Raw genomic sequence first — 25,810 nt, forward strand, 5'->3', positions numbered from 1 at the left:
TTCACAGCTGCTCTGTTCCCAACTTCTACTGTGTGACTGACAGCATTGAGTTTGAAATCCTCTTCGTAACCATGTCTCTTAACAGGTGCCATTTATGGTCCTTATACACAGTAGGGTAATATTACGTTGAAGCACAGTACGTATCACTCCGCGAGGCTCCTCGGTCGCCGTAATGCTCTGACAATCCATCAACCGGTGCAGCACCGTAGCTTACCAAAGTCGTATTAAAACATTTTTTGACAGATTGCTGAGCGCTGTGTACCACATAAAATCGGTTCGCGGCCATCAAGCACAACCAGAATTCATACATAAGGCGCGCTGTCAACTTTTGAGAAAATGAAAGGATTTTAGGCTGTGCAGCGCCTCTGGGCTGCATGGCGTTAGCGTGGTTAGCTCGTTAGCATGGTTAGCTAGCTAACACGTTGACGGCGTCCAGCCCCACGCACGGGGCGATGCGCAGTAACTCGTTAACGGAGATTTGCCGTGTCCATCTTGTCGCTTCCTGCAGGTGAAGCGATGGGGGAGGAGGGGGATTTGTGTTCAGTGAAGGAGGGGCGTGGCCGAGTAATGTTGCGTAAAGACAAAAGTGGACGAAAGAGAGGCAAACTTGCGGCTCCACAAGTATAGTTATAACTCAACATAGACTATATCGATATAAAGGATATTGTCACATCTTATATCTCGTATAAAAATATATCGATATTTTTTTAAAAACTCGATATATCGCCCAGCTCTACTATTGACTGACTGTCTGAGGCTAACAGTTACACAATCATACCAAAACTCTGTCCTGATAGTTTCTACTTTCTCTTTTGTATCACACATACTGAGACAATATTCGGGATAAATAACCAAGAAAACAATTTATTTATTCAGTTTAGAGGTTTACACATCATTATAATCACAGAGCCCGCTTCACTTGAATTGTCCACTTGATGGCGCAGTAGAGCAAATGAATCATCACAATGCTTCGAACCATGAGTCGACCAATTGGGTGGAAAGCTTCAGTTCATCATGAGGCTTCATCTCACCATTACTACTTATCAACACTGCAATGCCGCCACAAGTGGCATTCCATCAGACCAAACCTGCAGCAGGGGGATGTGGTCCTCCTGAAAGATCCTCTCGTGAAGAGAAATCAGTGGCCTATGGGGGTGATTGCAAAGGTTCATCCAAGAAGTGACAGACTTGTCAGGAAGGTAGAAGTCAAGGTGGTGAAAGATGGTAAGGCCAAAGTTTACTTTAGGCCCGTCACAGACGTTGTTCTTCTTGTATCAGCTGCTGTGCAACAAGTTTAGTTTGGGTCCAAGTGTGACATCTCACGGATGTCAGGCGGGGAGTGTTCTGGCTCCTTAAGAGTCACCACTCACGTTATGTAGTCTTATATAAGTTCATGCAATCTTTATTCGTTTCTGGAACACTGTTCATTTTATTTTGACATTCTACCGGAAGTGCTACTTCTCATTACTTCCTGTCTAATGGGAGAAGGACAGTTTGCTACTCCTGTGCCTACCTATGGTGCCTCTTAAGCCAGCACAGTCTGTAAGTTGGCAGTAATGTTGTGTTTTACCAGTGAATGTTTAGCACTAACTGCCGTGTGTTGTTTGTGATATTTTGAGAAAGTAAATTCACTCAATGATGTGCTTTATTAGCAGTGTTGGGTAACTTACTTTAAAATAGTAACTTAGTTACATTACTAGTTACTTCTATCAAAAGTAACTCAGTTACTTCAAGTTACTCGTTACTTTCAAAGTAACTAGTTACTAGGGAAAGTAACTTTGGTTTTACTCAGAATTCTCTTGTTAATGTGTTGCTTCCATAACTTTGCCAGTCTTCTAGCTTGCTTACTTGCCACTTTGTGCCTTTTTCATTGTAGCTGAATTACGGGACAAATTGTTCCTTTTCACCTCAATAAGAAACGCGTAATATTTTCTCTGAATACCAGACGGGACGGTTGGCAACTCTAATAACTTATGAACAAAATAAAGTTCAACATCATTAACTTCATAGCACCCACCCAGCTGTATAGAAACTCCGTCATGCTAGCTAGTACGCAGTACGGAAAAAGTCAGAATAACGAAAATAAACTCCACCTAAACTTGGTTTATATCTGACCCAGATAGACTGCAGGTCATAACTTCTTACCTGAAGTTCAGTTCACACTTGGACCGGCGGCCGCCTCAGGTCTCTTTTCCTTCTGCGTCCCCTTTCCCTCATCCACCTGCTGCCTCCACCACTTGCTAATGTTACAGAATCTGTGGAAGCTCCGCGATAGCCACCACACAAAGTAACGAGTAACGACCGTATCTAAATCCCAGTAATGACTAACGCGTTCCTGATTTTGGCATAATAACTAGTTACCGTGCTCGTTACCACAATAATAACGTAGTTACTGTAACGCGTTACTTAATAACGCGTTAGTCCCAACACTGTTTATTAGTTATTAGCCTAGATGCTAATTAGCGCTAGCAAACCGCTAACGTTAGCTCGTTAGCTTGTTTCGTTCTGCTTTGCTTTGCATAGTAACAAGTCATAGCGTCTTCCAATTGTAAGAATGTTTGCTTATGTCAGCTCATACGGGATATTTTGTGTTTGTTTACAGTTTTACCATTCATCCATTGATGTATTTTCAACAAAGCCATGCTATGCGTCCAATCAAATAAATCCACCAGAAAGGAACAACGGTGTGGTTTTTCTACATGGGACGATGGTTGTCTGTCTGTCTAGTTAAGTGCGAGGGCAGAATAATGGCAGTAAACCATCAATCTCACCGTAAGAGCTGGGGATGTATACATAGAAACAGCGTGTAAGCAAAAATAATCCACACTCTTACAATTGTAAACCTTATAACATGAAGTTTGTTTCAACGTAACATTTAACAAATGTAGCGACTGTCACAAAAACATCTAAACGTGTCCTCATTTATATCATGACCATACCTTGTGCCTCTATCAAGGGGGCTGCTAATGACAAAAGAAATCTCCATAGGCTCCGTTAAGCCATCACATTTCAAAACTCCCGCTACTGCCGCTGAAATCTGCGCCAAAAACAGTTTTACAGGAAATCGTCCCATCAAAATAAAAGCTTCTACACCCAAACAGGAAGTTGGTAGTAGAAAACAGCAATGAGTGCCAAAATAAGGTGCAAGGAAAGGCATTCAGGGTTATTTACAGATGTATTTGAATGAATCATCTCTGTGAAAGATAAAGGAACAGACCTGCCCTGCTGCTATGTGCACAACACGGACAGGAGGAACAAATTATTTTGTATTTTTATTTTTTTGTATTTGGCTTAATCCTGAAGTATAAATGGTATGGGAATAAAATATCTTAATATTGACCGAACTGCTTTGTTGTTGTTTCAGTTAATCTCAGCCTGCACCCTTATAAACTTGGCTGTTTATTGCTTTGAAACCCTCTATGCATGATAAGGTCAGTGGCTTTATTGCTTCCTTTGGCCAACTTCTTGTCCCAGCAGGGTATCTGACGAACAGCAGGGTGTAGATGTTGCCCTGGATCTTGTCCACCCCATTTGGCTGACTCCTCAGAAGTCGCCTTACTCTCTGCAGGTGTTTGGTGGTTGCAGCTTGCCAAGCGGCCTCTTCATGGTTGCCATTTGCCTGTGTGATTCCAAGGTACTAGTACTATAGCTGCCCTCAATGTTTGAAATGGTTACTTTCTGGTAATGCAATCAGACTACAATTCTCCGGTAGGAATGACAGTCCAGTGTCGTTGCTGCATTCAACAACAGAAGCTTGGCATGTTGTAACATCTATAAGGAGGATTTGTTTGTCAGTCCAGGCATGATTTAGGTGATCCAAATGCAATTACCTGAACAAAGTCTTTAATGATGTCCTAACTTCTTTTAAGTACAGTAGCAGTGGATGTGGGTTGGAGTTGCAATGACCTTCAACCTGCAGGTGACCACACCATTTGTGACGGAGAACTCATCTCCATGTGTCATGCAAGGAAACAATCATATTCTTTAAAGCACAGTTATATTTGCTCTCGCAGAACAGAAAAGATTGACAGGGAAAGTTTATTTCTGCTGCTTGTATCCGTGATCTCGTTCTTTCAATCTTTAAATCAAGCTTATGACCATAGGTGAAGATAAGGACGTAGCTCAGAGAGTAAATTGAGATCTTTGCTTTTACACTCAGCTCTGTCTTCACTTCAAACTGGGAGTTTAATATCTTCTGAACCAGGGCCTCTGTCAGATGTCTCCAGCTCAGCTCCTCTCCTCACCTGAGTGTCCAGACCATACAACTGCAGATCCTCAAGCTGTTTATTGAGGTCAGTATCTCTCAATCCAAGACACTAACTCAGGCTCCCTCCCCAGTGTCGCGAGAGGTGACATTTCATATCCCACCCATCAGCCACTGATAGCTCCGACCACCGTCCAACAAACAATAATGTCATGAATAGGGATGGGTATCGAAAACCGGTTCTTGTTGAGAACCAGTTCCCAGTGTTTCAATTCCTTGGAATTGTTTGCCATTTTTGCAAACGATTCCCTTATCGATTCCAGTCGCCCCGAATGACGTCACCACGTTGCGGAGCGTCATTTACCTGGCAGGAAACACGGCGCCTAAGCAGCTCAAACGCTCAAAAGTTTGGTTTTGCTTTACGAGAATGGATGACAACAGGGCAACTTGCAATACTTGCAAAGTAGATATTTCATTTAAGGGAGGAAACACTAGAAATATACAAAAGCATTTGCTCACAAAACACACGATAACCTTAAATGAATGTCGTGTTTTTAATTCCGCTCCGGACTCGTGAATCTCAACCCAGCAGCAGCGGTAACGTTTGCACGTCCTCTCCCGTTAATACGGCAGGTAAATAATCAACTAACAGTGCATATTATGTTAGCGCGATCTGCCTTATTACAAAACCTGCCATTACTGTGCATTTAGATGACCATGATGAGAAAGACAGACAGAGTCTGGCTCAGATGCTGGCAGTTCTCACTGCAGTCTACCGGTAGCGTCTCCTTTCAGGCCAGGATAGACGAATGTCTTAGTGATGGGATTTCCGGCTCTTTTTAGAGATCCGGCTCTTTCGGCTCGGCTCACTAAAAAGAGCCGGCTCTTTCGGCTCCGAACCGGCTCTTCAGGTTGTTTTGTTGCTTTAATTATTTAATCATTAACAATAGTATAAAATTATGCAGAAAAGGAATTACTAAAGTTAAAAAAAGTGGTTTTATTTATATATGTTTATATATGGCCCCTAGAGACAAAGCACGTACAAACTCTAAAGCATATACAAACTCCAAAAAGCACGTACAAACTCCAAAACACATTTATAGCGTTTACTGAACTTCCAAAACAGAGCTACCCAGATCACTTAAATTACACAATTGAAAGCATGTGCGTATTGTTTGTGTATTTATAGACAAGCACTCATATTTATTCAAATAATTTAAAAATAAAATTCATTTACCTGTTATTACCACACACCAAATCCGGTTGTTGATACTTCCTGGCTTGTGTAGCCACTAGGTAACAAAAGCTCAACACTGCACCCTAGCATCCTGGAGCACTTCTGTTGTCTTTTGTACGTGATTCTGAGTTTGTACGTGCTTCTTAGTTTTTACGTGTTTTGGAGTTTGTACGTGCTTCTGAGTTTTTACGTGTTTTGGAGTTTCTACGTGCTTTGTCTCTAAGGGCCACCATAAATATACTTTATTTATTCACTCCACATAAAATGTAATAAATAAATCATATAATACAAAGAACAACTATTTACATTTTAAACTTTTAACTATTTAAATTTTCAGCTTTTTCCTTTTAAACAAATTTAACGTGAAACAACACAAAACACTGCAAACCACAACACAATTTAATATATATAATAAAATATTAAAACAAAAAGAAGATGCACATTCTCTGTCATATGGGCCTGCATGATTTCTGAATCCTTTATCATCTGCAACTGAAAATAGTGGATGATTACTATACCTTTCTAATGTGATGTTGTTGTCCCTCGCTCTCTTTCTCTATGGCTCTGTTCCTGTGCTACTGCGAGTGTAACTAACGCCCCTCCCCCCTCTGCCCAGCGCAAGGTACAGGCCGCGCGTGCGGAGTTTAGCGGAAAAAAGGGCGAGAGAGAGGATGAGAGAAAGAGAAAAAAAAAAAAAAAAAACCTCACGGCTCCCAATAAGGAGCCGGCTCGCGTCGTTCACTTCAAAGAGCCGGCTCTAAGAGCCATTTCGTTCGCGAACGACCCATCACTAGAATGTCTAGCAGTGACTAAGTTTGTGGTCAAAGGTTTGCACCCATTTGCCACAGCAGATGATTTTCGGTAAGTGAATGTGTTTAATTGTAGGCAGGGACATTACTGGATATTCTTGTGTAATTGCTACAGAATAATTGATGTTATACTTTGTTATTGCTACAGAAGAATATTTATTTTATTATTTTACATTTACAATTTTTTTTCCTGGGGACCCTGTGACACCCCATTGAAGAGCCGTAGGCTGTGGATCTCTTAAGATCTCACTGTTGGGTTTGTAAGGCCATGTTACTCCTAAATTTCTATCTTGTTCAAAGAGAAGATATAAAACAAAGTTCTAAGCTATTTGACCTTAGTGTTCTCCTTTTTTAAAAAGAATCGATAAGAGAATCGATAAAGAATCGAATCGTTAAACAGAATCGAAAATGGAATCGGAATCGTGAAAATCTTATCAATACCCAATGAAAGCATATTTTAATAAAGGGCTTTGCAAATATAGCTATTAACTTTTCGACAGTCCCGCCAGGCACACGACCTGGCCACCCGTGTATCCGGCAGGGAAAGTACCTCCAGGACACTCGGGCCCACCCGAGCCCAGGCTTCTCGTTGAGAAGAGGGTGTCAATTGCATTCAGGGAACAGATGATGATCAAATTCATTATAGATGAGATAGCAGAGTAAAGTTACAGCAAATGGAAAGTAATCTGTACAAAACCTGGAGCTGTACTCAACTACAATACTTTAGGCTTTTTTTTTCAAAAGGCATCAACAGCACAGACACAGTGGATATCATTCACAGAACAATGTTTTCAACCAGGATGTAAACATGTTTATTTCTGCTGTTAGGTTGTTATAATTGGACATTTTCACATGTTTTAAATGAGACAAAATGTTCACACTTCAAATGTTTTGTTAAATTCAATTGTTTATTTGATTGGTTGATCGTAGTTTTTCATGGGTAAGATGTTATAATACCCTGGTTCACTCAGTGACTACTCCGTCTCCTAAAAATCTTCTTTAATTCAGTTCAATTTAATCCAACAGTATTTACATACAAATGAATTGAATTGAACTGAACTAAAGAAAAAACCCAACAATCCCCTATGAGCAAGCAATTGGCGACAGTGGGGAGGAAAAACTACCTTTCAAAAGGTAGAAACCTCCGGCAGAACCAGGCTCAGGAGGGGCGGCCATCTGCCGCGACCGGTTGGGGGGAGTGGAGCCGATGACAAAGTTATACACAACTAAATATTAAAGCAAATATGCTTTAAAATGGGTGTTTTGGCACTGGAAGTGACTGATAATATTTAGTTGTATATTACTGTGATTTTATAGGAGACAGAGTGGAAGTCACTTAAGTGAATATTCTCCAAAACCAGTTGCGCTCCTTTTTCTTTTTTGGTTTTTCTTTTGGCACTTGGTCATCTTGGGCCACTGGACTTTCTGGTTTGGTAGCGCTGGCCTCCTCTTTTTCTGCCTGATTCTCCTGGAGTGTCTCGTTTTGGGCTGGAGAATTTTCAGGATTGGCAACGTTGGACTGGTCTTCTTGCTTTTTTATTGTCTCTTGCAGAGACAGCAAAAACTCCTGAAGTGTGATCTTTTCTTCCTCTGTTTGCCCGAGTTGGTTGTAGATTGTTGTGTTCTCCAGGTTTTGCTCCACAATTTCCTGGTGGGAAGCTTTGGTTTTCTCCAGCTCTTCTTTTAAATTTTGCGCCTTCAAATCATTTTTTTCACAAAGAGCCTCACTGGTGCTGAGTTTGTCTTTCAGCTCAGCAAGCTCACAGTTGGCTCCTTGTTCCTGATCTTTGCGCTTTGCAACTTCCTCTTCAAGATTCTTTTGAGTTTTGAGGAGCTGCTCACGGAGTTGTTCGATCTCTTCTTGCTGTTTTTTGCACTGGACCTCCAACTCAGCTTCTCGAACAGTTTTTACGTCTGTAGAGTCTGTGTGTGGCGCTTCTGCAGTTTGTGTTGAAGCGTCCACACTCAGCTCTGCAGCTGTGACAGCTGTGTTGCTGTCTTGAACAGGAGCCTCACTTACCTCAGGGGTGAAGTTCTCCTCGGGTGTCTCTCTACGAGCCTCTTCCAGCTGTTTTTGGAGCTCAAGGATGGTTTTTTGAGCGTTTTGTCTGCAGCACTGTAGCTGCAGACGAACCCAATCATTCTGAGTTTTAGCTGCAGCAGCTTTGTGGTTTGCAGCTGTCATTTTATAAAGATTGGTTTTGCACATGTGCTGAGCCTCCTGCAGGTGGAATCTCAGTGCACCCAGTTCATCAGTCTTATTGTATGGATGACTGCCATCATTTGGTGTTAAGTGAGGCTGTGGCTGAGGTGGCCCATCTTTGGTGTTATGGTCAGGATGGGGCTGATGTGGCACAGGCCCTCGTTTTGGCAAAAACCATGGATTTTGCCAGTGTTGCCCAGGCCCATTATTGGGTTTAAAGTGAGCATTGGGCTGATATTGCACAGGCCCTTGTTTTGGCAAAAACTGTGGATTTTGCCAGTGTTGCCCTGGCCCATTATTGGGTTTAAAGTGGGCATTGTGCTGATGTGGCACAGGCCCTTGTTTTGGCAAAAACCGTGGATTTTGCCAGTATTGCCCTGGCCCATTATTGGGTTTAAAATGGGCATTGGGCACAGGCCCTCGATTGGGTCCAGGGTTTCTGGCTCTGGGGCTTTGGGTTTTTCTGCATCTTCTTGTTTGCACCCTTTGGTTTGGCAGCATCAGCTGGAGTCCCCTCATTTGGTGTCTTGTTTTTCCCTCTTGGGTTTGGGTTTTGCTGCTTAGGGCTAACAGCGGCCAATGAGGTCCCTTCCTGGGGATCAAGGTTTTGCTGCATATGTTGCATTTTTCTTGTCTTTTGTCTTACAGTGTCGAATGATATTTTTTCTATTTGACCGGGGTTTGGGTTTGTTGCATACACTTAACGTGTCAAATCTTTGTCTAAAGGTTGGCTCGTGGTGTGTTCCTATACAGTTGCACAGTTCTGAGACATACTGAGAGCACGCTGGTGTTCTACTTAAGGACTTTTGATAGAATGTTATTGCTCAATTTCCCTTTGATCTGGAGTGTGATGTCAGGGAGTGCAAATGGAGTGTGATGTCATCCACTTAGAATGCAAAATGTGATGTCATCAACTTAGCAGAGAGTCTTGTTTTTCTTTGAAATAGAATTCTACCAAACGTAAATAAAAGTCTTTAACTTTGTACGAGATGTTAAATTCCCAATCGAAAAGCCAAATGTACCCGAGAACTTCAGGAGAAGATTACACAAATAGCTCAGAAGCTTCAATAAATGGTTCAGGATCAACATGTTTTCTATATACACCTTTAGGATGTTGCATCTTCAAAAAATAAAAATGAAATGACTGAGCCTCACACAGGAATATTGCTGCTACTTGTTTACTGAACCTTCTCTTAGCCACACATTCATAACATCAGTGTCTGTTCACTGCCTCCTGCAGGACGCTCTCTTCTTCCACTTTCTTACAGAACCGATACTGCCTCTCCTGGCATTACCAGTGTAACAACACACTATGTCCTTTATCACACTCATTCTATCTGTCTGTTTCTTCAGATTAATAACATGAGCTTGTATCTATGTATCTTTATCTATGAATAATAAATGTTATGCATACCAATATATTTATATAACAAATATTTTTTTACAATACCACAAAAAATATTTTCCATTCACCCAAACAAATTTGAAAAGAGCCTTTTTTATATTAATTTCTGTCCCAATGCAAAAAGAAATATGCTCAAAGCTTCAAGTTAAAAAGGAAATAATTTTATTTAACACTATCCAGTTGGAGATTTGCTATATTGTATAGTATTGAATTGTAAGTCTGAAATAGGTCAGTTTTAAGGGGCATTAACTCAGGACAAAATAACTTATTTGCTTTCTGCCTCAGACTCACAAAGTGATCATCACCACAGGGATGTGTGCATGAATTAATGCTGTAGAGGAGACAATGATCAGGAAGAGAACTGCTGCCACAGGAGCTCCTTAAATATCTGGTCTTGATGAAGGGGAATGACAAATGTGATGGAAAATGTGTGTTTCACCTCCTCTAACCTCTGTGTACTATTGATATGTATTTGTAACTTTCTTGTACAAAGTGGTAGTTGTTTTTCAGTCTTCATAAACTCTAACTGTAAGCTTTGCTCAAGGCCATGACACACTTCATTACCAAACTGGTGCCTACATGATGGTGAGAATTTCACTCCAAACTACTGATGAGATAAGACTGTATCCACGTGACGGATATACAAGAGCTGCTATAATTGAGCATTTTTATCAATGCTGGTACAAACCCTGTTGATCCCTTTGCAAAGGTTTGAATTTTCTTTCATTAAATTTTAGGAAATTGTTTTCATTTCGATGCTTAAATTATTTTTCCACAACAACAAACAGGAGCAAGCCTGTGAACATCGGTCTGAACAAAAACAATACAAAGACATTATTAGTAGCTAACATATTGGGCTTTAGGCTACTGATTAGGATAGCCCTGAGCTCCTCGGGAGTGTGACTCTCTCGAGGTGTTATTGAACTTCCATCAGAGCTCAGTGAAGATGCTGGACTGAATTCCCGTTCATTAAGTCGATGCAGGCTGTCCCTGGGTGTTTCCATAAAGGCTGTCAGGTTCTGATCAGTCCACTGCACCTGGATTCTGAGTGACAATTGAAAATCTGGTCACAGATTTGTTTCTGTTGGTCTGAAACAGGTTTGAAAATATTTTTAATTCGAGAAAGAATGGCATTCTTTCTCAGCATCTTTTTAATGTCTTCTTTAGTTGTCTGAAAATTGGAGACAATCAGATTGAAGGAAAAAAACTTGAGCTGAGTTGTTTAAAAATTATGTTACAAAAATGATTTACAATTTTACTGTAGTAAACTAAACCACATTACACCGTCACACATCTCTTCCCGGATCCTGTTTTTTTTAAATGACAAAAGTATTTTAACTTTACGGTATAACAACAGAAAGCATGAAAACATAAAAATGATGGGCTGTCTTCATATTTCAGTTATTGTTACATTAAAACAGCCTCACCTGTTTTTACTTTTAGCACAAGTAGCATTTTATAGCTGTAGGTGCTTTAACAACTCTGCGTCTGTGCTGTTGGGTAGTTCAGTCTACAGTCCCATTAATCATGTATATTAATCACATGTGCAAAAAAAATAATTCTATATCAAACTAAAAGCAGTAGAAAAACCTGTAAAGCTTACACATGCTTGTAAATTAAGAAGTCGGATAAATGTTGTTGAGTACTGAATGAATCAGTTTGAGTATGAGTACAAAAGTATTAAATATGTGGAACGCTAACCCAGGAAACAGCTGACCTACTAAAGCCTGTTTAAAGGTGTTTCATGTAGCATCATGTGACCTTAGCACTGATCCTGTTGTGGTTGATCAGGTTTACTTCTAACATATGAACCAATGAAGAAGTTGAAGTTGTACTGGGGAAATGTAAACTGACTGTTACAGTGTCATGTAAGTTTCCACTTCCCCCTACACTGTGGGTCAATCTACCTCTGGATTTGTTGAGGTGAATCTGGAGTGTTTCCTTCCCTTTTATCCTCACTTGTTCATCACATTCACTTCTGACACACACTTACAAATACACCCGAGTCATTGAATCTTTCCATTAAGCTGTGTGATAAAAGGGACCCTGAATTGCCACCAGAGCATCAGCAGTATTCTCAGGTGCAGCTGAGATGGTGGTGATGTTGAACCAGTTCTGCCTTATGTGTGGGACCCACATTTGTACCTTTTCTTCCTTCCGTAGTAATCTAATGCCTTTCTGAGTTATTTATACTGACTTGAAACGCAATATTTAGCCTCATGCCTGTTGATAAAATATGATATTAATATGAAATCTTGACATCTCTGACATGAAAGATGTTGTAGCGAACCCCCCCGAATGAAGGATGACACTTTACTGATGACGTTTTGAAGGTTTAATGGCTGTTCTGGTTTCTTAAGAGTCACCACTCACGTTATGTAGTCTTATATAAGTACATGCAATCTTTATTCGTTTCTGGCACACTGTTCATTTTAGTTTGACATTCTACCGGAAGTTCTACTTCTCATTACTTCCTGTCTAACGGGAGAAGGACAGTTTGCTACTCCTGTGCTTACCTATGCTGCCTCTTAAGCCAGCACAGTCTGTAAGTTGGCAGTAATGTTGTGTTTTACCAGTGAATGTTTAGCACTAACTGCCGTGTGTTGTTTGTGATATTTTGAGAAAGTAAATTCACTCAATGATTTGCTTTATTAGTCATTAGCCTAGACGCTAATTAGCGCTAGCTAACCGCTAACGTTAGCTCGTTAGCTTGTTTCGTTCTGCTTTGCTTTGCATAGTAACAAGTCATAGCGTCTTCCAATTGTAAGAATGTTTGCTTATGTCAGCTCATACGGGATATTTTGTGTTTGTTTACAGTTTTACCATTCATCCATTGATGTATTTTCAACAAAGCCATGCTATGCGTCCAATCAAATAAATCCACCAGAAAGGAACAACGGTGTGGTTTTTCTACATGGGATGATGGTTGTCTGTCTGCCTAGTTAAGTGCGAGGGCAGAATAGTAAAAAGACTGGCGAAATGGCTACTTCAGGAGGCAGTCTCCCAGACATCTGACCCAGACGCGACTATGCTGTCAGCAGAGGAGGAGCAACTGGAGGTACGGTCCACCTGCTCTGGATCAACATCCAGATCCCGCAGCTCACTCGCCAAAGCAGCAGTCGAAGCACGGGCAAAGGCCGAAGCAGCACGCGCCAGAGCAGAGTTTACACGACGGGAGATCGAGGTGAAAATGAGGCAAGCAGAGTTAAGTGCTACATTAGAAGAACTAAAAGAAGAAAAGGAAGCAGAAGCTGCGCTCGCTGAAGCCAATGTATTTGAAGCAGCAATTTCAGAGGAGGTAAGCGGGGAAATTTGGTCATCTCGTGTGTCAGAAAAACAATATGGGGAATCACGACAGGGTCAAGAGAACTCACAAACAGCGCTGAACTCTCACGCTCTACTCCAGCTTCCAGCTTCAACCCAGTCATACAGACTACAGAGTTATCTTGGATATTCTTCACCAGAGCATCGCAGAGAAGACTTGCTGGACCCTAAACACTTTACACCGATAAAACAATGTGACATCAGTCCAATCCCCGATCCAGCCACTTCACCTCAGTATGTCCCACAGGTAAATCAACAGGACATCAAATATGAGATTGGCAGCCATCTGACACCAGCTGCTGATACCCAAGAAAAATGTGGCCAAAGGTATGTAAGTACCACACCTCAACCTATGAGCTTTTCCCCTTACACTCCACCTTTCCAGCCAACGCAATTCAACAACGGGAACAGTGACTTTGCTAATCTTGCTAAGTTTCTGGCAAAAAGAGAATTGGTGGCAGATGGTCTGACAAAGTTTACAGACAGAGCAGAGGACTACTGGGCATGGAGAGCTTCTTTCTGTAACGCTATTGAAGGGTTAAGCTTAAAGCCTAGCGAACAGTTAGATTTGCTCACCCGGTGGCTTGGAGAAGAGTCGTCTAAGCATGCCAAACGTATACGCTCTGTCCATCTCAACAATCCAGCAGACGGCCTACGTCGAGTTTGGACACAGCTACAAGAATGTTATGGCACCCCAGAGGCTATTGAGAAGTCGCTCCTTGACAGACTTGAACGCTTTCCTAGAGTGTCAAACAAAGACCCCCAGAATCTCAGAGAACTTGGCGACCTGCTTTCTGAAATCGATGCAGCCAAATCAGACGGCTCTTTACCTGGACTAGTGTATTTGGACACATCACGTGGCATTGCCCCGATAGTTGACAAGTTGCCAACAAATCTTCAAGACAGGTGGATGTCAGAGGGGACTAAATACAAGCAGAGACACGATGTATATTTCCCTCCATTCTCATTCTTCTGTCGCTTCATACAAGATGAAGCGAAAATGAGAAATGACCCCAGTTTTAAGTCTACTGTATCAAGTCCCACATCCTATCCAACAACTCACGACAACCACTATACAAGATTTGTCAAGTCAAGACCGCCTGTTGCCGTCCACAAAACAGAGGTAAACAAAACTCACAAACCAAGCTTAGGCAGCACGAGTGAGTTCACAAACAAACTGTGTCCCATCCACAAGAAACCGCACCCGTTAAAGAAGTGTAGAGGTTTCAGGGAAAAGACACTAGATGAGCGTAAGCCATACCTCAGAGAACACAACATCTGTTTTAGGTGCTGCGATTCCTCAGCTCACCAAGCTAAAGACTGTAAGGAAGAGATTACTTGCCTAGACTGCAACAGCAACAAACACGTTGCAGCGCTGCATGCAGGTCCAGCTCCATGGACACAAAACACAAAGGCTCAAAACATTGCCCCAGACCAGGACAGGGAGGAGCATGGCGGGGAGAGTAGCCTAGACTTGGAGACTAGCTCAGCATGCACTCAAGTTTGTGGGGACTTAGGTGGGGGGCGTTCCTGCTCCAAAATATGTCAAGCCTACATTTATCCAAAGGGGCATCCAGACAAAAAAGTCAAGGTTTACGCTATCATAGATGACCAGAGCATTAGGTCATTAGCAAAGTCAGATCTTTTCGACACCTTTGGCATCCCAATGAGCAACCTAGCGCCATACACACTTAAGACATGTACAGGGGTTTCCACTACAAATGGCCGCTTAGCTGAGAACCTCTTTATACAGTCCGTTGATGGCCAGTTCAGCTCTCCTCTGCCTTCTTTGCTCGAGTGTGACTCACTCCCAGACAACAACAATGAAATCCCAACGCAAGAGATTGCTCTAGCCCATCAACACCTCAAACACCTAGCAGATCATATGCAGCCCCTAGACCCTGAGGCCGAGATTATGTTGCTGTTAGGCCGAGACATAATACAAGTGCACAAAGTGTATGAACGAGTGAATGGACCAGTCAATGCTCCATTTGCCCAGAGACTTGCACTTGGGTGGGTTATTGTAGGTGATGTATGCCTAGGAGGAGCCCATAAGCCAGCCATCATAGGCACATACAGAACGAGTGTTCTAGAGAACAGGCGTCCAAGTCTCCTAACACCCTGTCAAAACAGCTTTCATGTCAAAGAGCAGTCACACAACAAATCCTGGGACACTCACAGTTCATGTCAAATAGGGAAACACATATTCCAGCAAAGTGAAAAGGACGAAGAGCTAGCACCTTCCCTTGAGGACCAAGCCTTTCTGGAAATTATGGAAAGAGACTTTTACCAAGACGATGCAAATAGCTGGACAGCTCCACTTCCTTTCCGTACACCGAGAACCCACCTCCCAAACAACAGAAACCAAGACTCAGCCACTTAGAGTCGTTGCGCCGCACATTAAATAAATGCCCTGAGATGGAGAGACATTTTATGGATTTTATGCAGGGGTTGTTTGACAGGGATCACGCCGAACCAGCACCAGCTCTCGAAGAAGGAGAAGAATGCTGGTATCTGCCCTTCTTTGGCGTTTATCACCCGCAGAAGCCCGGAAACATCAGGGTGGTGTTTGACTCGAGTGCTAAATTTCAGGGAGTGTCCTTAAATGATGTGCTGCTCAAAGGGCCAAATATGAATAACAGTCTGATTGGGGTGCTCATCCATTTCAGAGAAGAAACGGTGGCTGTCACAGCGGACATACAACAAATGTTCCACTGCTTTCAGGTGCGAGAAGACCACAGGAACTTCCTCCGGTTCCTTTGGTACCGCAACAATGACCCAAGAGAGCCAGTTGTTGAGTACAGAATGAAAGTGCACGTGTTCGGCAACAGCCCTTCCCCAGCGGTGGCAATTTTCGGTCTGAGAAAGGCAGCACACCCATTCGACACAGCACTATTCTGAGGCCAAACAGTTTGTTCAAAGACATTTCTATGTTGACGATGGACTCAAATCCCTCCCTACTGAGTCAGAGGCAATTAAGCTCCTCAAAGACACACAGGAGCTGCTCGCTGCGTCCAACCTGAGGCTCCACAAAATAGCTTCAAACAGCCCAAATGTCATGAAAGCATTCTCTACTGTAGACTTGGCAAGCGGGCTCAAGGACATAGATTTCAACACAGAGTTTGCGTTCATATTCGGGAAAGCCAAACTTGCCCCCAAGCCTGATCTTACCATTCCCAGGCTCGAGCTGTGTGCATCGGTGTTAGCGGTGGAAGTTGGGGAGCTAATCAGAGATGAAATGGACATTCAGATTAGTAACATGCGTTTCTTCTCCGACAGCAAAGTCGTTCTTGGCTATATCTACAATGAGGCAAGAAGATTTCATGTTTTCATGAACAACCGGGTGCAACGCATCAGACGAGCAACAGTACCAACTCAGTGGGGCTATGTACCCTCGGTGCACAACCCGGCCGATCACGGCTCCAGATCTCTACCTGCCGAAAAACTGTTGTCCAGCACATGGTTGAAAGGGCCGGAGTTTCCCTTAAAGCCCTTAGAGAGCAACTCATCAGATACATTCCAACTTCAAAACCCCGACTCAGACATTGAAGTTCGTTCCTTGATCACTGCCACCATTCAAACATCATGCCTCTGTTTAAAGACTGCAAACTTAGAATCTTTCTCCAGCTGGCAGTCCCTTACCAGGGCAGTTGCACGTTTAGCGCACATTGCACGCACCTTTAAGGTAAAGCAATCAGGCGGACAGTGTAAGGGATGGCATATATGTCATGAACTCACTACCTCAGATTTTGAGCAAGCAAGAGAGACTGTTATAAAAGTAGTCCAACAAGAAAGCTTCCCAGAGGAGCTCAAACAAATACAGTCAGGGAAGGACATCCCAAAGAAAAGCCCTCTCTTAAAGCTTTCTCCCTACCTTGACAAATCAGGCCTCCTGAGGCTTGGCGGACGCCTTCTTCATTCTGACCTTGAGTCTGCAGAAAAACACCCCTTGATTATGCCGCACAAACACCATGTAACTAACCTCTTTGTCCGCTATTACCATGAAAGGGTCAGGCACCAGGGGCGTCATCTTACAGAGGGTGCTTTAAGATCCGCAGGTTACTGGGTCTTAGGAGATAAACGCCAGATCAGCAGCCTCATTTATTCATGCGTAGTTTGTCGCAAGCTAAGGGGAGTAACACAGTTCCAAAAAATGTCAGATCTTCCTGCAGAACGTCTTAGTGCTGAGCCTCCATTCTCTTACATAGGCATAGATGTGTTTGGGCCATGGTCGGTTGCCTCTCGTCGTACTCGGAGCGGACTTGCCAGCAGCAAACGATGGGCAGTGATGTTCACCTGCATGAGCACAAGGGCAGTTCACCTAGAGATCATAGAGGGGATGGACACGTCTAGCTTCATTAACGCTCTCCGCAGGTTCTTTTCAGTCAGAGGACCTGCAAAGCAATTGAGATCGGATTGTGGAACTAACTTCACAGGAGTATGTGTGATCTGTAGTATCACACATACTGAGACAATATTCGGGATAAATAACCAAGAAAACAATTTATTTATTCAGTTTAGAGGTTTACACATCATTATAATCACAGAGCCCGCTTCACTTGAATTGTCCACTTGATGGCGCAGTAGAGCAAATGAATCATCACAATGCTTCGAACCATGAGTCGACCAATTGGGTGGAAAGCATCAGTTCATCATGAGGCTTCATCTCACCATCACTAGTGCAAATAAGTGTAAGATAATGATTACTCACCTTTCTTGCCTGTGTCCTCTTCAAGGTGTTTGGGCAAATGTTTCCCTGGGGGTCCAGACACCATTTAAAGGTTCCGGGAGAGACCATTGGTAAAGAGAGTGTGGTGAATCTTTTTGTGCTTGGGTTTCTGGGTTTTTATAGTATTGGGTTTGGTGTAACATTAAAGTGTGAAATATTTATTAATATGAAACTGTTAAATGTATTTATGTATTTATTTATTCTAATTGATATATTGTATACTGTGGTGGAAGGTTGGGATTTAAGAATTTACCTGAGAGTGGAATAATGGTTAAGTCTGTGACAGCTGAACATATTTAAGGCTGCCAGTTGTCATTAGAGTGTGGATTTTGTGCTGTAAAGAAGCTCGATAAGAAGCTCGATGATTGTTGTAAGGAGAGCTGTATAGCAAATAAATACTTTTGTTCCGCTACACTTGCCTTGGTCCATCTCACTGTGTTTCCAGCCACTAAGGGCCGCCCTGTTACAGTTACTAACCCAATTTTATTTTTTTTATAGTTATTTATAGTTATTGTAAACACTTTTTACACTAATTTACTGGCATCCAGTAACCTGTTTACAGTGTAGGATTTCTTGACATCAGCCACTTCCTCTGTTTTTTGATGGTGCACTCCATGCAGGTGCCTGCTGGTCCATGACAGCTCTTCTTCCTGATCCTCATAACTGTCTGTCTTCAGCTGTCAGCTTCAGCTCTATCCTCCTGATGTATGTCTCCATGTTTCATCCTGATTGTGGCTCTGACACTCACTTATGTTTGCCCTCCTTCTTTTCATTGCTCATAGAACCCCAGGATGCTGGACTTTGGGTGGAGACTCTGTGCATTGTGAGGAATTTTTCAAAACATTGGCTCTGGAAATGAGGATGCACCTGAAGTCACCAGTGGTGAGAAATAGTTTTTTGTGCCAAATATTTTGATGACCAGAAAAGATTAAAGTACTTCAAATTAGTAGTCACAAGAAATGTTGGACTAACAAGGAAATTTCTTTAACTGCTTTGACAAAAGTGTAAAGCTTAGGTTACACTTGAAAAACTGGAAATACACTCTGAGCTTCTGTGAGTCGAGCTGGGGAAAGGAAACAGGTTTCAAACAGCTAAAGGATGTTCTGAAAGTGTTTATGTTCTTCAGAACCAGAGCCACTTTGATGAACAAAAAAGAAAAACCCCAGTAAATTTTCCATGCCACATTCACCAGTCATTCAATTTAATGGATTCAATTGTGCACCGGTGCAAAACAGGGCAGCACGTAACTAATGACATTATCAGTATTCAGCAGTGACTAATGTGGTTTCGGTTGGTGTCGGTCTTACAAGTTACAGCAGACTGTGTGCAAAACAAGATAATATAATTAATAGATAAATGTGAATTGTTTGTCTGATTTTTTCACATTAATCAGTTTTATAACAGATTTCTGTGTTGGTTATTGTTATTTTCTCTGAAAGATTACAGAACATTACTTTAATATATGTATTTATAAATCAACCCATGCTTTTACACGTTGCCGCTAGTCAAAACACCCGTGCATGGTCAAAGGTTTTGCTATAGAACAAGTTGTGTCTGTGTCTGCCTGTGTTAGCGCTCGTTTCGTTGAGGTGTGGTCATTTGACCAGACCAGTGTGGACTGGTTCATTGAGCTTGTTGTGACTGAATAGGGGAGGAACGTAAAACTCCCCAGCAGGCATCAAGTGACAGCTGGGAAAATACTGCATGAGCAATAATGATCTCATTTTGCTTGAAGCAAGTGGATACAGAGACATTGATGAAGGAGGGGTGACGAACAAGTTGAAGGACGAAGAGGTAAAATAATAATGCATTGATGAACAGATGAACAAAGAGTGTTATTGAAGATGTCTGCACTGAGCACTGGAAGTATGTATACATCACAAGCAAACTATGTGCTGAGGACATTTTTCCCTGTATAACATTTAATAGTTGACAAGAAACACCACTGAACTAATCTGTGACACATGGCTGTGTGGCAGGCAGAGTTAGGACCCAATTGAAGGATCCAGAAACAAAGGGAGTGAAACAAAGGAGGCATTTGCTGTTAAATGAGACTCAAGAGTACAAACATAAAAAAACCTCAGGAACAAGAAACAAATAACTAGGACTAAATAGTAAATACTGAATGTTACTGAGCAGCATGCAAAACCAGCAGGGCATGGTATGCTTTGATGCAGCAGCCAAGTGTGTGTCAATGTGCTTCTATTCAAAAGGTTTCTCCATGTAACAAGCTGCTAGGGTGAAGGAGATCCAGGCCCTATCCAGAGGCGCCCCCCAGAGTGCGAGATCCCCAGGAGGGCTACCGGTGGGCAGCCGCGCCACCCTCCTGGAAAGAGCTGAGGAGAGCTCCAGACGTGGGGTCACCCAGCAGCCATGGAGCAGAAGCCACAGCGGGCTGCAGTGACTGCCATCATTCACTGTATATTATAGAATCACAGATGTTATTAGAATCTTTCAGTATTTGGAAAATCCACTTCTGAGTGAAGTCTCAGTAAAATTATACTGAAATCATCAAGTATTTACAAACAATACCTGTCATTGCCTCAGTATCCGGGTGTTATTATAATGAGGAAATGATATTATTGTACAGCCTGAGTAGTTTTTTTTTTAAATTTTTTTATCTAGGTTGAAGCTGTTTTTAATATTTCCCTAGTCTCTCCAACAAAATCACAACACTGTCTAAACAAGCAGAATAAAAATGCTAATCTTTGTGGGACCCTGTGTCTCCTTGGAATTCACTGAAGTAAGTCCTCCAGATGAAGGATGTGTCTGCCTGCCCCTCCACCCAGGACTTCCAACAGCTTGTTACTTTGATTAATTCTCTCTAATCAGTCAAGTTCATTCGCACGGGTTAGAAATGAAGGCAATCACCTGAAGAAGAACATGTGCATACTGTATGTAAGCGTATGCATGGCTCCATGTGGATGGTTTAAGCTGATTTTCACGGAAACACTCATTAACCTGGTGGTTTGATAGCTTTCTAATTAATAGGATTTATAATGTGGTATAAAAATCAATTAATTTCTGCAAGTGTGAACTGTTTCTACGATGAATAAAACAAGCTGTTATTAATGTCATTGATGTAAAAATTGGCTAAAAGAAAAATCATTGTGTATGACTTAGCTGACAGTGTTACACACTGAAATAAAAATTCTGTCTTTCATTCGTCTATTTACTCCATTATAAACACATATTCCACAACCAACACTATCTTCCACCAGAAAACTACCATGTCATCTCTAATGGATAATTGTAGTTTTAAAGTAAAGTAAGTCTGGCAGCTTTGTGTGTAGTGTGTGTAGAATACCTGCACATTAGTGCTACATAACAAAATAAAGGTACCAGAAAGGACAAATGGAGTCAAGAGGAGGATTTTCTGCTAACCCAATTTCAAAGTTCGATTTAACTGAAAGCTTTCCAATTATTTTGCTACAATATAAACTCCATATGAACCTTGGAACCCTGGAAACTTTCCAACATGTTTGTTATGCAAAGACGTCTTTAAACCTAAATCATAAGCTCAAAGAAGTTCATTGCCTAGACCCAGTTAAATGTGGAAAACAGTGAACACACCTCATGTTGTTTTGAAAGTCTGCATAGGTTGTATCCAGAGGTGGCACATATACACGTTGTTAGTTTTCATAACCTTTACTTTTTCACTTTTACTTGAGTAACAAAGTGGAATCTTATTTCGCCACCTCTAGTTTTGTCATATGATAGAAATATACAACTGAGTCAGTCACTTTGTTTGAACTTATTAAACCTGAGGCATTAACATAGGAGTTATGGGCCTGGGTCTTTGTTGTGTTCCTTAAGCAATTTTTGTCTTGCTGCAGGGGAGCAGCAGCGGGCAGTCGCTGCCCTCAGTTAAAACTGCTGGTGTTGTTGTCAAAGTTACATCAGGGATCAATGCCAGGAATCAAGTAGAACATTGCATCATAGCGAAATGATTATCTGTGGTTTTAATATCGTGGTTGAAGAGAGGAATAAAGGAGCTAATAAACTTCTTTTCGCCTTTTTCTACACATCTGGCCCTCAGGACCTGAAGAAAACCTTTGATTCTTACATTGATGAGAAACCTCTGTGGTCCTAATTAAATAGATACATGATGTGGTGCAAAGAGGCCCTGCTGAGAGCGCTCTCGCACGCCAAGTTTGAGTAGCAATTATGATCATATAGTGAATATTTTCTGCACTTTTCAAATGAAGGTAATTTTTGACCCAAATGAGGTGTTTTTTTTACAGTATTTAGTGTCATGATATGAAGCATTGTAGCTGCAACCAGTGAACTTCTTTCACTTCTGAACAAACTTTCTAAACATTAAAACCTGGCTCCATTAATCCCTCATTAACTACAGTGCCTTTGCTCTAATGACCATATCCCTAAATAGCTCAACTAAGCAGTATTTTGTTTATTTTCTTTTTTTTAAATAAATGTGCATTTTAATTAAAGCTATGGATGGGTGTCCAGAGCTAATAAGCCGTGTGTGAATGAGACCCCACCTTAGAGGGCATATTCTCAGCTGAGAAAATCCATTTAATGTGTTCCACAGCTGATTACACGGTATTATAGATTTAACCTGTGACTGTGAGGCACACGAGTGGGGTTTTTTCAGGGCAGTTCTTTACATTAATAGCTTTCATCCTTATTTAAGTATGAGTTGTAATTTGATATAATGACTCGTGAATTTAAGCTCACCTTAAGGAATTTCTTCTCTCCTGATATGGACTCTAATTATGTCGTATCATTTCCACCTCCTGCGAAAGAGATTAGAGAGATTTTCTTTGTGTATTTTTTTTTCTTACTTATCCACTTAAAATGTAATTATAGACACATTTTTCTAATTATGCTGTTTATTTTACCTTCTGTGTGCTGATATTCCGGTTCCAGAGCTGAATTAGCCTTTTGATGATGCTAATGTCTGCATGGATGAAAACAATTTGCATCGGAGCTTTTAAACCCTGAGTGTCTGACTATCCCCTCTCATTTTGGATACTCAGCAAAATGGCATCATATTACATCAGCCATGCAAGACATCCTCCTCATCCTCCCTGCTCTGCGTTTTATCTCCAAAATTAGTGAGGGCGTCACACTCATCCTGAGGTTGGGAAGTTTTTGAGATTACTTTATCAAAGATCAAACTCTTCCTCCACTTTTTTTTCTCTCTCTCTCTCTCTTTTTTTATCAGGGAAGAATTAGAGAGGAAGTCAGAGGACTGCATGTCACACGTAAACCTACAACATCAGAAGCATATAGCACAGAATGCTTCCTTGTGTGTTGATCCATCAGGGCGCTCCACTGAGCCAGGGAATTGAATATTCCTTCACCCCTCACCAAGCACAACAAACCTTCAGTAAGTTTGTCATCAGTGTCACGTGCGTGGCGACGTTATCAACCACCTTAGATAGCAATGCAGAACATAGTGACACACATGAGAGAGGGAGCATATAATGAGGTCTGCATTACACATGATACATGCATTACATTCAGCTCTATAATAAGACCCGGTGAGAAAACTGCAAAGGAAGGGGGCCTTGCTGGCTGCAACTGGAGACTCTCCTCTGCGTACTTTGCGTTCTAATTTCTCCTTTCTTTCCGTGCCCTGACATCTTCACTTTCCTCATTTTCCTGTATTGAATGTCTCGCCATATTCCTCTTGTCGCTCTCTTTCTAAATGGTATAATAAGCAGATCTTTTATTGCTCTCCTCCCGCTCCCCATATAATTTCATCTTTTTTCTCCTTTTCTCTTTACACCTCTCCCTCCTCATTTTCTCACAGCTGTCACCACTATTGTCTGCTCCTCTCTAATTTTGTCCTCTTCCCTTCGACTCTTCTCTAGTTACTTATCTCTCTTCCTTACCCAGTTTTCATCTTCTCCAGTAACCGCGGCGCACAGTACCAAATTGCGACGCACTAGTCTCTATTTAAGCAATTAGAAGCAGTGATTGGGTTAAAATTGCTCCGTAGTTCGGCAGTTCTCGTTGACGACTGAGTGCTCATTTATTTGCCCAGGCTGTGCGAGAAATATGCAAGCGTCCAGGACATTCATTTAGTGTTTGTAAAGTGTCGCTGCAGAGAATGCTGGTTAATGTTTGGCATTCATCCTTTTTCTTACTGGTTTATAATTTAAAGGTGGCATTTCTTGGCAAATGCTGTATTGGCCCAATGTCCTTCTACCAGATTTTTCTAGGTTCAAAGGTATATGGACAATTTCTGTAATTATACCTCTGTGCATTCCCCACAGTGGTTTAAAAGCAACAAATCAAACAGTCAAGCTGTGCTTTACTGACAGTTCCTGTGAACAGCTACCAAATGCAAGTCTAATTCCAAAATACTGCAGTACTCTTTGTCATTCAGTTGCTTTTTCTGAAAATGGTAGATATTTTGCTTGTGAGCAAAAATGTTAACCACTTCACAATGGAGCCACTGCTTGGAATTCCTTTGTATATCAACAGAACATCAAGAAGATAAAGACTCTGTATGTATTCTATAATAATATGATGAAAACAGCTTCAAAATTAGGTCACTTTGCTAGAAATAAGGTTTAGAAAGCATACTTACATTACATGGGCAATGAAACAATGCCAGGTACAATCAAGGTGCTGACACAATCAGCGTCTTCAGACATCTGAAGCCAACAAGCAGAACAGTAACACAGTTTCAATGGTTTTCATGTGTAAGTGCAACAACCTGACTGACTCATGTTTCCTGTTCCAAGTTTTGATTGGCTCTTTTGGGGGACAGCAACTTTACCATTAAATAATTTTCTCATACAGTTTTATTCAGGATTCTTTGTCTCTGGTTTAATCTGCTGTGAAATCTACAGAAGACAACAGAAGAGCTGAAATTGGGCAGAAATGCTTCCTCGGTCTTGGTCTGTGCTCTTTATTGTAGTATGAAATAAATTGTGTCTGAAAATACAGAAGCTTATTCTTTCCTTTTTGCACTTGTGGACAACACGAAATGTTACTAAGGGCTGTCACTCGTCTGGGCAACACTTTGATGAACCTGGATTTTGTAGAAAGCGTGAAGGGAAAGTGCTAATCTCCGGAGACAACAACAACTACAGTTAGTGTCCAACTGATGCTGGCACCGGTCCACATCGAGTCCTATCTTAAAATGTTCCGTTTTACAGGATTTAAAAGCATGTTTACCATGTTATAAAGAACATTTTGGAACATTTTCTAGAATTATTTGTGAAATATCTAATACTTGATGTGTGGTACAGCCCATCCAAGAAGTCTGTTTCAGTTTTGGTGAAGTTTCTGGATTTTATCTGTCTGTTACTTAGCCCTAATTAGCATATATGTCTACCGTTTAGGGCAGCATGGTGGTTAGCTCACAGCAAGAAGGTCCTGAGTAAGACTCCACCATCTGGCCAGACCTTTCTGTGTGGAGTTCTCCCTGTGTCAGTGTGGGTTCACTCTCGGTTTTCTGTCTTCCTCCAACAGTCCAAAGACATGTAATTAATCTTTGTCCATGCAGCTCTTGTGGGGTGTTCCCAGTGTGGAGTGGACATATCTATCGGAACAGTGGTGAACCAGTGACAGGGTCAGCGGTTGGCAATGTTCATGGGGAGCAATAAACAATGAATAAGTAGAAAATTGGATTTTCCAAGTTCCCAGTGAATCTAGAACATCCCTTGGATTTCCTATTTAGAAAGTTGGAGAAGCACCAGCAACGCAAGTTAATGATCTAAGATTGTGACAATGAAGGTAAACATTAGTACAACTGTAAAACTGCATTGACACAGTCTGTATCCAAAAATATACGGTGTTTCATGCTGTATTGCTAGTTGTACCTGTGTGATTTTATCTTCCTAAGAACCATGTCACGTGACGTCACTCTCATTTTCAATAACCGAGTTGTGTAATACCTGGAAGCAAGACAGAGACGTC

General features: G+C 41.6%; 1 protein-coding gene across 10 annotated transcripts; it reads left to right on the plus strand.

Annotated features, from left to right (window-relative positions):
• Positions 1–780: 780 nt before the first annotated feature.
• Positions 781–22,564, plus strand: LOC146517451 (uncharacterized). Of its 10 annotated transcripts, XM_085162102.1 has the most exons (4): positions 3,377–3,634; positions 3,875–3,919; positions 4,160–4,292; positions 12,676–16,053. In XM_085162102.1, exon 4 carries the CDS (start codon positions 12,887–12,889, stop codon positions 15,563–15,565), a length of 2,679 nt encoding a protein of 892 aa, XP_085018228.1. In that variant the 5' UTR covers positions 3,377–3,634; positions 3,875–3,919; positions 4,160–4,292; positions 12,676–12,886; the 3' UTR covers positions 15,566–16,053. The 10 variants fall into 10 exon arrangements, 8 of the variants coding, with proteins under 8 accessions (XP_085018225.1, XP_085018226.1, XP_085018231.1 ...); XM_085162099.1 differs by adding an exon at positions 781–1,542 and having other exon boundaries at positions 3,475–4,292; XM_085162100.1 differs by adding an exon at positions 781–1,542 and having other exon boundaries at positions 3,478–4,292.
• The last annotated feature ends 3,246 nt before the right edge of the window (positions 22,565–25,810 follow it).

This window comes from Neolamprologus multifasciatus, chromosome 6 (genome assembly GCF_963576455.1).
Source record: "Neolamprologus multifasciatus chromosome 6, fNeoMul1.2, whole genome shotgun sequence".
NCBI classification, from domain to species: domain Eukaryota; kingdom Metazoa; phylum Chordata; class Actinopteri; order Cichliformes; family Cichlidae; genus Neolamprologus; species Neolamprologus multifasciatus.